General features: G+C 40.2%; 1 protein-coding gene across 1 annotated transcript in view; it reads right to left on the bottom strand.

The window, feature by feature from the left end:
• Positions 1-15,413, bottom strand: part of LOC125304162 (E3 ubiquitin-protein ligase UHRF2-like) — a 149,349-nt gene that overhangs the window by 61,053 nt on the left and 72,883 nt on the right. Inside the window, exons 7-8 of the mRNA XM_048258228.1 lie at positions 13,820-13,943; positions 1,443-1,550 (exon numbers count right to left, since the gene is read on the bottom strand). Coding sequence (XP_048114185.1) covers positions 1,443-1,550; positions 13,820-13,943 — 232 coding nt within the window. The remainder of the gene's footprint in view (positions 1-1,442; positions 1,551-13,819; positions 13,944-15,413) is intronic.

Genomic DNA, 15,413 nt, shown 5'->3' with positions numbered 1-15,413 from the left:
TTCGTGCCTTAGATGGCAAGAAAAATCTTCACGATATAGGCCTATTAACTGACCGCCCGATTCACGTTGGCTGGGGGGCAGGGGGGGCCATCAGACATTTGTGCGCAGGGGTCTATGAATTGTTAATCTGGCCCTGCCCCCAACAAATCACACCTTCCCACCTCTGTGACAGCTTAAAAGAAGTCGAGAGGACTCCTAACTCACAGACCTATTCACAAACCGTTTTTTGTGGCATTTCGCCATGTTTTGAAATCCTATGCGGCTACAGGAGCTTCCAATCGTGAGGAAGCAATTTTGCATTGTAGGCATAACTAACATGCAATAACGCCACCAACAACAACCAAAACTAGGCTACTCATTGTCAACATGTAAATTAAATGTAACGTTATTGTGAATCAAATTAAAATGTTCTCCTCTTTGCAAACGTAGGCATAGGCATAGTAACAGATTAATTTAATAATGTTACAAAGATACTACATCAATCCATATGTTTCATTAGGCTACTAGGCTATTTGTTTTGCCTTACTCTTGATTAATTTAGGCTAGGCCTTTTTATTCAGTTATTCATCATCTTCCGTCCTTGTGTAGCGCACACATTCTCAGACCTGTCACCTGTCACTCATCATCGTAAGGGAGGTGTTTGGAATAATTCCTGCGTTACAATCATCAGCCAATCAAGGTGGTCACTTCAGTCAAGCTCGTGCATGAGTAATAACGTCATCCATAGCAACGAAGACTCACTTTTAGTTTAGGAGTTGTCAGTTTTCCTTACTAAGAGTAGGGGAGAGCCGGGACGATTGAAACACGGGACGAATGAAACAATCCAGTTTTCTCCTAGTGTAATGATGATAGACCGACGTCCTTCGGTCAAAACATAGAGCATGTTAACCTCCTTCTATCAGCCAAATATCTTCTTGCTATGTCATTTTATCACGGAGTTACTGGCAATAAACGAGTTTTGATGCGCAAAAGTACTAACTTCATTAACTGCATGTAACCGCTAACTTCATTAGCGGTTACATTTTTTCGATTATCAATGCATGTTTTTCATTTAAAGGTTTGACTTAATGCTCATTCAGTAGACCATTTAGTGTTCTCCACAATCCCAGACTTTCATATCGCATGCTTGTTTACATGGAAAGCAAAACAAGCTATAGTGACATATGTCTGTGTCGGGACGATTGAAACACGTGTTTCCGCGCCTAAGCCCCCGAGGGTAGAAAAAGCACAGTCATAACAAGCTAAAAGGTGGTATATCGTAGGACATACTTCGGTCAAAAAAATGATTCCCCACCCATGCATACTGGGACAAGGACAGTAGTCCAATTAAATGGTCTAGTTGAGCTATAACCCATGTAAATGTACTGAGTGAAGACAGAAATCACAGAGTCAGAGCCAATCAGAGTCGGCGAAATGGTGGGTCTTTGCACAAGAAAACTCACCTGCACACGGAATTTCCATGTTGTTCCCACAGGAATGCCAGGAATGGGACCATAGTGGTTAGAAGGCACTATTGTACACTCCTTAGTACGTCCCACACATGCCATACCCTGAAATGCACACACAATTATTTAAAATTACAGTTTAAACATCAGATGTAAATTGTTTTGTACACTGTTACTGTAAAACTGAATTAAATGCCTATTCATTCATTAAGGTTTCCACACCAGTCAGCAAACGTATATGCTGCTGCCATACAGCAACACAATTATGTTAAGGATAATGTGCTGTCTGCTGGTCATTATAAGTTCATTGAAATGGCTTGGATTTCAATTATATCCAATTTTCTTCTATTTCTTTTTTTGTTACATATCTTTGGTCAACAAAATCATGTATACCCCACTTGATCTCTCGCACTTACAATGAAATTCCTTTATTAAATAGCCTAGGTAAACCCAGACAAATCTGTTAGCAAATTTGAATTTGCTTTGCAGGTCAGTCTGGAAAAGATCCCATTGACGTCCGTTTTCGAATCATCAAAAACCCTTTGGTATTCTCTTTGGAATTGAGTCAACAACTGCATTTAAAACCTTCATTTACATGAAAGATGTGTTTGCTGCATATCTGAAACAATTTGCTTAGGGTTTAATGCACCAATTAATAATTTCACTGTTTGTTAATTTTACCGATGGCACAGCAGTGGTTGGCCTCATTTCTGATAACTGTGAAGAGGCTTAATAAACTAACACACTGGTGCCATAGCAACACCCTCCTCATCAATGTCCTTTGTTTATTTAACCCTTACAAGCCCGACCGTTCTAATTTCGTTAAAATTTGCTGTCCAATGACTGATTTTATTTCTGAAATCTTCCCCGTAATGCTGACAACACAAGCTTCAATTTGATATGATTGGTTACTTGGATAATTGAAGATGAGTCGTGAAAAAAACTTTTCACTTCAGTCGTACATTTTGACATGGACCGCCAGATGCCACCTGCACTTCGTTGGAGTTTACCTCAACTGGAAACCACACAGCTGGATAAACTGAGGTAATATTTGTTTTTACATCGTTTCTAGTTATGGTTAATCTTAATTTGTAGTCATAAAATTTGACAGTAATATGCTTTCTCATCAGCGTCAACCTTATGGCATAGCGGGGGCTAAGTGCATCGTCATATAACTTTAGCTACAGTTTCAAATGGCCACTTCAGTCGCGCATTACGAGGCGTGAAGCTGCGTAAAGCTTTAGTACCACTTTCAGCCACTGTGCGTCGCTCTGCCACTGTACATCGCTCTGCCTGCCTCCCCTTCTGAAAAGCCTCGATTTACCTCGATTTAGGCTACTTGGGTATGGCTTAAGGCTTGACTACACGGTGGTAACGGAAATCGAAATTTGCTGTCTACATTATTGTCAGTGTTGGGTTAACACAACTACGCAAATCAAAACAGTGGTGTGATAATTGAGCCAGTAGAGAAATAACTGTTCAGAATTAATCTGTAGCCTTGCGACTTCTGCGACGTTTTTAACAGGCTACGCTATAGAGGCTTAGACAACTATGACCCACGTTTTGGTTTCGTAAATGAATTTGCCCTACTTCTTGACTGCAATGTAGTTAATTGACTGCTTGACATGTCATTTTTATTTTTCTGTACAATAAACAAATACATCGGTAACGCTTTAGAATAACATGTGCTTATTAGGTATTAACAGTGCATAATAAGCAGTTAACAGTTCATTACTAACAGTTAGTTAACTGTTGTTATCCTTTAATAACATTAACTAACTGTTAACATGCAGCTTGTAAGTGTTAATAAGCAGCCTTTTAAGTTACTTACAAGCATATTTGTTAACAGTTGTAAGTGTTAACAAGCAGCTTGTTAATGCTTGTTAATGGTGTATAAGACAAAGAGGTGGATAACTAATACCTTTCTTACCTATTTGTAGTACATTTTGCAGCCCCCCAATCTAAAGCGAGGACCATGTAGCCTATAGTTCCACAAGCCCAACCTTCTATCTCTCTATATACTGTATCTCTCTATCTAGCTTGGTTTAGCTGTGAGAAATGCACCTTCAAAATTGTTGCAGTGAGCAGGACCCGAACCCCGGTCTCCCGCGTCAGGGGGTGCATCGCTACTTGTTGAGCTACACTATTGTTCCTAATTTGCTGATGAAAATGTTCAACATGATTCCGATGTTCTATATCATACTAGCTATGCTTTTTACAAATATGTTTCTGATGGAAAAGTGGTGTATAATTTCCTTAATCTTTGTTCAGTGAACGCATAAAACAGTTTGTCAGTTTGTCAGCAGTCTAAAGATATGCCAGCTTTGTATATAGTTTGGTTACCTAGCAACTGAGGCTTAAAGACGATAAGTAGGTGCGTTCAAAGCTCTGGTTCAATTTAAAACATGTTTCAGTGATCGATTTAAAACATGTTTCAGTTTGCCTTGAATAGAGGCGAACATTCGTGGTCTGTTTCTGCATTAATTAAACACCACTTTTCCATTCTGATTTTGATAATCAAACTTAGGTAAACAACGATGTCAATATTGTTGTAAAAATCTTAACCCAGATTCGAACTCTTGGACAGGGGACTGGTAACTGCTGTGCAACGGCGGCTGTCATCTGCAGGCCTTAACGCAATGCGCCACAGAAGTATGTTCACGCGCTAAACGTCATTTACCACCTTAGTCCAGACTACTGAAGTTTGGAAACTATCATGGTCCAAACTTACAGTACTATGTAAGTACGACAGTTTTGGGAAACAGTCGTAACTTACATGTTGGTTAGTTGAACGATGCATCCTGTTAGTAAAAAGATCACATGCCAGCTGCCTCTCCCTTCAGTGCTATGACTCGTTCGGCTGTGAGCTTGTTTCGCCAAAAAAAGAACTATTGTAGATATCAATGCGTCTTTGTTCATGGGTTTGGCCTCACAGCAGAGGCTTAGACAACTATGACCCACGTTTTGGTTTCGTAATTTGCCCTACTTATTGACTGCAATGTAGTCAATTGACTGCTTGACAGGTTATTTTTATTTTTCTGTACAATAAACAAACATCTGCTTTATGCCGCAGAATTACGCACTTGGCCAGCCTATAGAACGGGCACATTTTGGAGAGAATAGAGAATGTAAGCACGCAAGAATTTGTAGGCTATTTGTGGCTGGTTACCAGCAAACAATGTTTAATGCATTAACTCAAGACGTCAAACATTTTCTAAACAATACAAACAGAAAGGGTGCAGCAGGCAGCAAATGTAGAAGAGTCATTTCCAGTGGAAGAACAAAATGCTGAATGAAGCCCAAAGATATAAAGGCATATCTGGCAAGTTGTTATTTTTTGAAAGCTTGGGCTATAGGCCTAGTTTGCAAGGAGACATAAAGCGTGAGCATGCCACACTATCCACAGCTAGCTGGGGTGGAGGATTACTGTTAGTGCAGGCCTGCATGTGAATGCAGGCTTGCCCAAAAAAAGGCCTGTGGTTTGGCGCAGCCTACAGTAAGTAGGTCTTAGTGAGTTAGGAGTCCTCTAGACTTCTTTTCAGCTGTCTCAGAGGTGGAAAGTTGCGTGCTCGTTGGGGGTCAGGCCGGATTAACAATTCATAGACCCTTGGGAACAAATGTCTGATGGCCCCCCCCTGCCCCCCAGCCAACGTGAATCGGGCGGTCAGTTAATAGGCCTATCGTGAAGATTTGTATTGCCATTTAAGGCACAAGTAGCCCGTTTGTTTACAACTAACATTACATTTAATTAAACTGCTTATAGGCTATGCCGAAATAGTTTCAACATTTTGAATATCAGTGTGGGGTGAATTAGGAAATGCCTTATGGCTGAAAGCTGCTTGGGATCCCCCCTGTCAAGCAATAACCATACAAAAAGTTAAAAACAGATGACATGATACGCGTCACTGACATAATGTGCAAATAATATAGCCTAGATATTCCAATATATTCGACATGTGTTTATTTTAGAGGGGATATTCGAACGTCATTTTTGAGCAATTTTGACAGCCCTAGTCCACTGTAGGCTACACCAATCGTCTATTAACACCTTCCCCCTAACCCCGGTGAGTGGGGGTCGCTATAATGCGTGTGAAATAGCACCATTGAGTAGCCTATGCAAAATAGCCTTAAAATCGTTCCGGTGTTTCTCCACCGTGTGCCTTCTGGTTTCTCCACCTACTTGGTTTCCTTGCGCATGCCTGCGCTGCAGCAGTTGTCAGACATTCAGAAACAAGTTGTTTTAGGCGGTTTGAAGTCGCTTTTCATACGCCATAAGCGCCCGGCTACATTACAGCCACTCGGACAAAAGACATGTAAAAAAATATATGAAAACTAGCATTAAACTGGATTCGATCCCGTAAAAGCAACACACGCGTGACTCTCTCCATCCTGATTCCCTACTCTTTGAGCCAACTAATATGTTACGCGAATCAATTAACTATTGTAGGCTACCATTAATTAATAGCGTAGGCAACACCCAGGTAACATGTTGTCCAGGCTATCTGAAACAAGGGGTTGCCTCTCATCTACAACAACTGGTTACCTTGGGCTGCTACAGTCGTCAGTGCACTGTGCACAGTAGGCCTATGCTACTCTTTGTGGTTGATCAACTAAAAATAAAAGACATATTTGGTGATGACGTTATTGTAGGCCTAGTAGACCTAAATTCTGAGAAATTAAATGGTACGAGAAACGATCTACATAGCGCACCAGACCGCGATGTCAAGGGTTGAATGAAGGGAGTTTGCAAAAATTAGTGTATTTTTCAAGTCAATAAACATTTTTAATTTTCGAATGTCTTTGTCAGGGAACATCTGACTTTTAAAACCATAGGCCTGGTAGTCGCTCAGACAAGGAGTTATAAGATAAAGGCAATACCATTTGTGTCACCTAATGCAGTTCAGTGAATTAGCAAGATACCATCAGAAGGCAACAATCATAAAGCACAGTGTGGCGCACACTCTCTCCCCTGCGCATAAAGCTGTCTGCGTGTTGTAGGCTAGATTTGCGTGAGTTCTTTCTATCGGCTTTACTTTTGTGAGTTGCGACCACCTAGGCTATGTTATAGACGTTCTATGAGGTACCAGTGTTTAGCTGTGTCACAAAACAATAAGCTTTGTCAGACTACTTTTAAAATGATATTCAGGGGTATATAGGCTACATTTTAAACATTCGGGGCTGAAGACCCGACAAAGCCTTGCGTTAATTCTTCAGGTGGGAAGTGTCAGGAATTTTCATACGAGAGACGCTCTCATTGGTGGTTAGTATATGAAGTAGGGAATTGACAGCAACATATCCAATCACATTATGAGAGATGCTGAATTTAACATAAACTGCGATGATTTTAAATGAATGTAAATTTAGCCGGGACTGTAAGCTGGCACACGTGAGTGCTCGATGTTTTCAGTGGGTGCCCGAGAGACAGAGCACCCACGGTATCGGTGCCTATGACAAGCGTATCTCGCGGTTGCATCCATTACAAACAAACATGCAATGTGAACGTCTGGGATTGGGGAGAGCACTAAATGCTCTTCTGAATAAGTACGAATTCAAGCCTTTAAATGAAAAACACTCTTTAATAATCAAAGAAATAAACGCATAAATGAAGTAAACTTCTGACCATCAAAAATAGTTTATCGCCTGTAACTCCGTGATAACGGGACGTAACAGGAAGGCATTTGGCTGAGCAACGGAGGTTAATATGCTCTATATTTTGTCCAAATGATGTCTGTCTATCATCGTTGCACTCGGAGAAAACCAGAATGTTTAATTTGTCCTGAATTTCTTCTACGGCTGCAAACGGGATTCACTCACCGTTAACCAAATATTTCTTTATTAGGGCAGGGCAGGCATATTTCTGGCTATTAAATTATGTCTAAACCAGTCTGCTAAAGTCTGTAGTGAAGTCTGTGTAGGGTTTTCCAGCTCCATTTCTTTTTACGAGACACCCTGCTCACTTGAGACCTCAGCCAGTTGTTGCAGCGTCACAAATAACAAAATAAACAAAACAAATAAAAATACAAATTAACATCGCGTGATGCCGTGTGATCCCGTGCACGGACTGCGAGGGAAGCTGGCCAAGTCGAAGCACTGCCCACTGTAGCTGCATTACTCTGAACTGCTTGCAGTATTCTCGTTTGTATTTGATATCAGTTATTTTCATTTGACAATTTCATTTAAAAACCTGTTAGTACATAACCTGTAAGTTTGTTTTCTAGTACTAATTTACTTGTTAGGTAAGGGACTGTTTGTTATTTATAAACGGGGCCACCGGAGGGATTTTGAGTGCTTCAATCAAAAGTTGCATGACCCTCCCCTGCCTGCAAGAACATTTTAAACGACCCTCCAGCAGTTTTTTCAAAAAAGACATGACCCTCCCCGGCCAATTGTCGATACCTTCTGCTCACGCTTTTAAGCGCTATGAAAACACATCGACTTAGGCTACCGTTCTAAAATCAACCTCTGCTTTCTGATCTTACACATCACATCACCAAGATGGTGGCCATTTCAGTAGATTTACTCACTAACATTGCATGGAGCATGGAAACTAAATGCACACTTCCTGAAACTGCATTAGCCTACTTGAAATAAGTTACTCCTCTAGTAAGTATTCACATGAAATAAAACAATAAAACATTGAGACCATTCAACAAAGCACACTGGGTAATAACAAATTCAACACATGAACTTGTTGCTATGGACTCGTCTCTAGGCTTCCTCAGTCATTGTAAAGCTGCCGAAGCTGAACATTATCCAAAACTCAATTTCTCAGACGAGCGTCAATTTGGGAGCTTGCTACACTCCTTCCTTCTCAAATGACTTGAAAAGGCCGTTTGCACAATTTCACAAATAATCACAGGGACCGAAAAATACCTAACATGCCAACTTTTTCCGGGTTTATCATTTTAACTTTTCCCCGCTGTCTTGCCGTTTTAATATTTTCCCATAGAATATCCCATATTACTGTAATACTCTCATAACATTAGCCCTGCATTCTGGCCTGTCTCTGTGTTGTCCTGTTGTTACCCCTTGCCCTTCCAGTGAAACAGATGTATTCAAATTTTGCTTGCTTGAATGTGAACTCAGAGTGATGTTAACCTAGGCATATTTAAGTTAACGACGTGGTTGTCGTGAGAGCACGATTCATTGGCGCTTGCAGTGTTCGGCCGTAGGCTATGTCTACGAGTAGCTATGAGTAGACAAAGAATTCCCCCTGTATATTCACTCCAAGTTGGCCTACCATAACTTACCAACTCTACACTGTAGACCATAAACTGGCTATTTATATGACCAATGTATTTGTTCAACTTTATGAAGCAGAATTACGCACTGCTACTTGGAACGTAACACATTTTTGTTGGCAGGAGAGAGAATGACAGTGATTAACAAATTGCACTTGTTTCTGGTTACCAATAAATAGGGCCTACTATATATTTTTTTGCAAACAACAAAAACAGAAAGGATGGAGACAGCAAAGCTAGAGATGGGCAGGAACAAGGTCAATTGGTAGAAATGCTTGTCAAAACGTTAGGAGCTGGATGTGTGGATGAATGAAGCACAAGTATGCTTTATGATAAGCATACTGTTTAAAGTTAGGCTACAAGTAAACCAAAGTTAAATTTAGCTTTTTAGGGCCTGATAAAGTTGACCAAATGGATATAGGCTGTTAGGCGTGAATAAAGTAGGCTACTTTGTTGCTCCAACCCTTCCAACGTTAATGGGAACGAATGTTGACATTTTCCGTATTTTGCGTGAGAAACCCGGGATTTTCATTGCTCAATGTTGACAGAGCTATGGAATGAAAGAGAACGTTATATGGCAACAGAAATCAACAATCAAACAAGACACTTTGATTTTTTGCTGTTTTCATTAATACAAAAGATTGGTGACCCCCTCCTCCTAGACAAAAAAAAGTTAGGTGACCCTCCCCTCAACAAAGAATAAAAAGACATGACCCTCCCCTATTTTCCTCCGGTGGTCCCGTTTAAAAAAAAAAAAAAAAGGTTTGCGAGATCTTGAGATTGTTTTGCGAGATCTTGAGTTTCTTTTGCGAGATCTTAAGTTTCTTTTGAGAGATATTGACTTTATTTTGCGAGATATTGAGTTTGTTTTGCGAGATCTCGAGTTTCTTTTGTGAGATCTAGAGTTTCTTTTGCGAGATATTGACTTTCTTTTGCGAGATCTCGAGTTTGTTTTGTGAGATCTTGAGTTTGTTTTGCGAGATATTGAGTTTGTTTTGCGAGATCTCGCAAATCCATCAATGCAGAACCACAAACGTTCTGGAGAGCTTCAGTCACTGAAATTACATTGCAGTGCCTTGTTTTGCCAGCATGCAGCGAACAAGAGCAAAAATAACGGGCTTCGCGCATAAATGCAGGCCAGGCTGCAGTGTCATTGTTGGGCCCAGTCTGGGGGGGGCAGAAAATAAATAATTAAATAAACGCTTTCTGTGGTGATTCTGCATTAAGTGTGCATTCATCGATGTGCATCACCAGCTTAAAGCGTTGTTGCTTGTTGTTTCTGGGAGTTTCCCTATTGGCTGATAACGATTTATTTTTAAAAAATGTATCAAAAGTTACCCCTCCCCCGTGGGGAGTAGTAGACATTTTCAACTGGAGCAAAACAATGCATGAATGTAGCTTGGGTGCCTCTTGAATTTCCCCTAGGGATCAATAAAGTATCTATCTATCTATCTATCTATCTATCTATCTACATGAAACACAATTGAGACAATAGATTGACCATATTGGACAACTTCAAAGCCTTATCATAGGCATGTTACATTCATGACATGAAAAGTGGAACTTATTGTACAAAAATGACACATTATGCTGTCGGCTAAACATTTTAAACTTGCGCAAAACTGCATGAACCCAGCATCGGTGCGTCGCATAAATTAAAACACAAATTGAAGCAACAGCTTGACCATCGGACAATCCTACTGCAAATCCTTTTCATAGGCATGCAGCGTTTATGACATAAAAAGTGAAATATGAACGCATTTCATCACACCTGACAATTACGGAGCTGCCGGCTGTAGCCTACGCGATTTTACTGATTCTGGAACTATCAGCGCAGTGTTGACTTGCGCGTCTTTTTTAGATGGTGAACGTAAACGAAGGAAAGCCCTCTAATTGGACGGGCAAGACTGACAAGTAGACAGGCCCGGTCGTGGCTACGCGTATGCTTGGTAGGCAAAACTAATGGGAAAATGTCTGTCTGTAAACAAATTTGGTAGCCAGAAAAAAGAACATAAACAGAGGATAGAAAATACAAAAAAGGAGGGAGAGAACGCAAAAAAGGTAGGCCTATGGTTCTTGGCTTCACGTTCGGGCAACAGATGAGTTTGAGGATACGGTAGGACAATGATGACATTAATACAGTAGCCCGCTGTGGCATGGTCGCTTGCAATTGTATGGTTCATCTATATTATTTTAACTAATTGATCTGAATTGATTAATGTTTCTCCTAGTAGCCTGTGCTCACCTGTGCTGCGTGCGTATACCTAGGCCATAATGGTTGTTGCGGTCGTGGGCGTGTTGCTCCCCGGAACAGAATAACGTAGGACCGGCCCTGTCTAAAATCAAAAGACTATCACTGTGCGTGTGTGGTAACGTTAACTTCTGGTCTTGACTCACTGCAGAATGCAGCGGCTTGTTCACTGCACTGGAGAATACAGCTAAACAAGTTAAAGAAAGGGAAACGAAACTTCATATTTTTAAAGCCTCTAAAATCAAATTGACTATTGAAATCGAGGTTTAGGATGGAGTGATGTGTAGGAGCGATGACGCCCCCACCCCCCCTCGGCTTTTTTCACAAATCCCACCCTGACTAGGTTGGCTTGTCAGTGTGGGACGCAACCTCAGACCAACACAGATGCCAAAATAAGGAACGGCAACGTAATTCCAGTGGCTAAAGCTCTCCGAAAAATTTCTAGTGGTTCTCATATGCATTGATGGATTTGCGAGACTCGCAAAAGAAAGTCAAGATCTCGCAAAAGAAAGTCAATATCTCGCAAAAGAAACTCGAGATCTCACAAAAGAAAGTTAAGATCTCGCAAAAGAAACTCGAGATCTCGCAAAACAAACTCAATATCTCGCAAAAGAAACTCGAGATCTCGCAAAACAAACTCGAGATCTCGCAAAACAAACTCAATATCTCGCAAAACAAACTCGAGATCTCGCAAAACAAACTCAAGATCTCGCAAACCTAGTCAGTGTTTGTCCCAAGTACATACCTTTTCTCAGTTTTTTTTTTTTTTTTTCATGTCACCTCACGAGCTCCGTATATCTCAGCTGTCCAATGGCTGCTTTTATTTCTGAAATTTACAGTGTAGTGCTGACAACATAAGCTACAATTTCATATGATTGGTTAAGAGGTTTATGGCGCAATTTTTTTTAGATACTTGAAGATGGGTATAAAAATAGTATAAAGTATACTTGAAGATAAGTACAAAAACAGTGTCACTTCAGGTTACTTCTACCTGTTTCAACTGTTGCTGACGTGAAATAAGTTTATCGATATTTTTACTTCTCTCAATATGTAGTTATAGAAAATAACTACATTTCTGTCAGAAATGTTGTTATTGCATTTCAGCAGTAACTAGGTGAAATGTAATCTGTCTGTTACTTGATGCCAGCCAGGCAATCAGATTTAGGGTAGCTATTGTGTGATAAAATGACTTTCCATACTTATGAATATTTTTAGTTACTCAGAATGCTTCAATAGTTTAGGCTACCTTTACTTGTGTGTGTGTGCATATGAAACAACAGCAAAAGCATACAAATTAGAGCTGTTAGCGTTAACGCGTTCATCGCGATGTGATTAAGGACCAAGCATAACGCGGTAATTTTTTTAACCGCATTAATCGCGTGCCGCCAAAGATTTTTAATTTTACACCGTCACTTGTTGGAGATATTGAGATAATAAAGACCAATACAGTTCTGAACTGGGCATGTTTTTTAATCATCCCTGTTGGCTCAGTCGACATGGAATTAGAATATCACCAAAACACCTCAAGTTTAAGCAATAATCTACAACATGGGTCGGCAACCGGAGGCTTTATTCCCAGCATGAAAACGTGCTGATACTTACAAGTTGGTAATAAGTAGTTAAAGCTGCAGTTGGCAAGTCTGACAGATTGAGGAGATTTAGCCAAAACTTTGAGGGCTTTTCAAAGGGCCCTTGACATTCTAAAGCGCATCGTCACTCGTCAAAAGTTTATTCAAATTTAGTAGGATGTCCAGTCCACATTGGGAGGGTTTTCGTTATCAAACATCGAGCGCATGGCGCAACAAGGTGTTCCTAGGTTTCTTAATCAGTTATGGGTGGGTTTGGGGCGTAAAATCATTTAAACCAATGAGAATGACATCTGTCATTCCCTTTAACGGCACAAAGCGCGATGTCAAAGAATGCATCGGTATTTTGACATTCAACGGCACATTTGAAGGAGGCTGCTTGCGAGACCGTATGGAATAGTCATTCCACTAAACCATGCTTTACTAAAACCTAGCATAAGCTTCACGCATTTGCACTCATTGGCAAAGTGAAACTAACTTCACCATGGTGTCAGTCAACGAAAGAGTTATATGCAGCTACTTTCACTATTGACTGACAAATTACCATTGAAAACATAGGCTGAAAAAAGCAACACTTACCATAATATTGCTCAAATGACTGAATAAAAAAACATTTATCATGCAGAGGAGTTGCTTATATCTCGTGACAGTGCGTCTTCAGCTGTGCTCCATACGTGTCTCTCGCCTCTCCACTAATCACTATACAATAGCAGTCATTACCAATTTAACTACTCATCATGAGATGTACAGTATTTCGTAATATCTTCATTCTAATTATGTTTCCCATTGTAATCGTGCAATTTGTAATGTTTTGCATGGACATGCGCTGGTGTGCGTTCATGGATGATAGAAGGATGGTGCGTTGTGCACCCGCCAATATGACTGTTGACAATGCACTCTTAAAATAACATATAAACAACTCGCCATAGACTTCTGACCAGGTTTCTCTTGGTCAGTGGCGTAAGGCGTTTTAAGTGGTGTACAATAGCGATTTTTAGACAATGCGCCAGGCCACTCCCTAGGTTGTTAATTGCCACACCCCTGGGCGCATTGTTTAAAAAATAAACGTGCAAAATAAGAAATTAAACTTTGCACCGGGTGGAAAACGAGTTTTACGCCAATGTGTCAGGGTGCAAGATAGGGCCCTGAATGACCTTTGTGTATGAAATGCACTATATAGATAAACTTGACTTGACTCATTGTATGAAGACTGCAATCAGTTATTTCACACTTCTCTTCTAATGAAGAGAAGTGTGTTTGACAAACACTGGCCAATGTAGTGGAAGACTACCTCACCTTCCCCCAGTCTCTCTGGCTCCCAGTGTTGGCAGAGGGCATCTTTGCCTTCTTCTTGCTAGCCTTGAGCTTCTCCCCAGCTTTCACAACCTCATTTGTGTCATTCTTGCATGTGGGGCAGTACCTGCACATAAAGATAAAAGAAAAAAATTGGCCAATGACAAAATTAAAGGAACCGTATGTAAGAAATGTATTTCAATTAATCATAAAATGACCCTGATATGTCACTAGACATTAAGAAATCGTGTTCATTTCAAATACTTATATCACTGACAAAATAGTAGTCCGGCCAGGATATTGTCATTTAAAAAGTGAAGTTGCAGCCCTCAACTGATGTTGATGTTGTCATGTTGTGTTTCGGCCTGATGCGCCACCCTCCACGTATCTACTAATCACAAAGTCAGTAGTGTTTGGGCATCTGGGTTGCCAGCTCTGCCAGTCAGAGGGGAGGGAAGCTGATACACCGCTCTACAGTAATTTGAAAGTGATTGTAGTACCAGTTTTGGCCACAATCTTACAAACGGTTCCTTTAACTTCAAACAATCAGGGTTCAGCTGCACCTGTTTATGAAAACTTCAGGCTGAGGCCATGCTACACAAAGTCTGTTTCTGTCTGTAAAGCAAGCACTCTGAAAGGTCTCTCAACAAAACCAATGAAGTGGCAGTGGAAAGGTTATACTTGATTACTAGGTGATAATACATTTCAATAGCCTTGCTGTGATTTTCTGTATACCGCCTTATGATATACCATCATATTTGGGTTTATGTACAGAAGGCTCTTAAGAACAGCTCATACATTTCCGGTGGAACGTCCTTTGGACCTGGTGACCTTCTCAAAGGAAATGGTAACACTAAAAGAAGGGGCTACATTAAGATTTTTGGAAGAAAAGGATCAGGCAGCCTGCCAAGAGACCAAGAGATCATGCATTGATTTATCATCCATTTTTTAAGTTTTTAAGTGTCAATTAACATACAGGGAGTGGTCTATAATGATAATAATAATAACTAGAAAATGCAATTCCAGGGTATTACCATTGCATGTAAATGCAAAATGTGTGTATAAATGCTGTGTATAACATTATATTACTTACAGTATGATTTAATATTGATCCAATTCAATATTGATCAACATTCTTTGTTTTAATACAGCAGAATGATACTCAGAATACACTAATGAACACTCACCAATGTAAGCTTGAAGTAACAGTATGTACATATACATATACACATATATATACAGAACTTGGTAATGCCAATCATATTATCCTAAGACAGATCTATTTATCAGTGGTAACTCTGAACTGGCAGCAACAGCTAGAGGCCTCAGTTAATGGTATTAGTTCAAATTTGATGGTGATATATACACTGAAGAATAAAAGAGTCAGCCCTTCAAATGATCAGTTTTAGACAGAACTTAGGTTAGAATCTTATTTTTCACACAGCACAGCTCAGGTCTAAAAAGAGAGGTCTAACAGCACAGCTATGTTTCACAGATGTTACAGCACAGGAATGATTCAAAGGTATGAATGGTTGACAAAAATGATTCACAGGTATACATGTTCCATATAGTTAGTGAGTATAGTCCTCACACAACA

Source organism: Alosa alosa, chromosome 12 (genome assembly GCF_017589495.1).
Source record: "Alosa alosa isolate M-15738 ecotype Scorff River chromosome 12, AALO_Geno_1.1, whole genome shotgun sequence".
NCBI lineage: Eukaryota > Metazoa > Chordata > Actinopteri > Clupeiformes > Clupeidae > Alosa > Alosa alosa.
The sequence above is the reverse complement of the archived record's forward strand: the minus strand, read 5'-3'. Positions and strand labels throughout refer to the sequence as shown.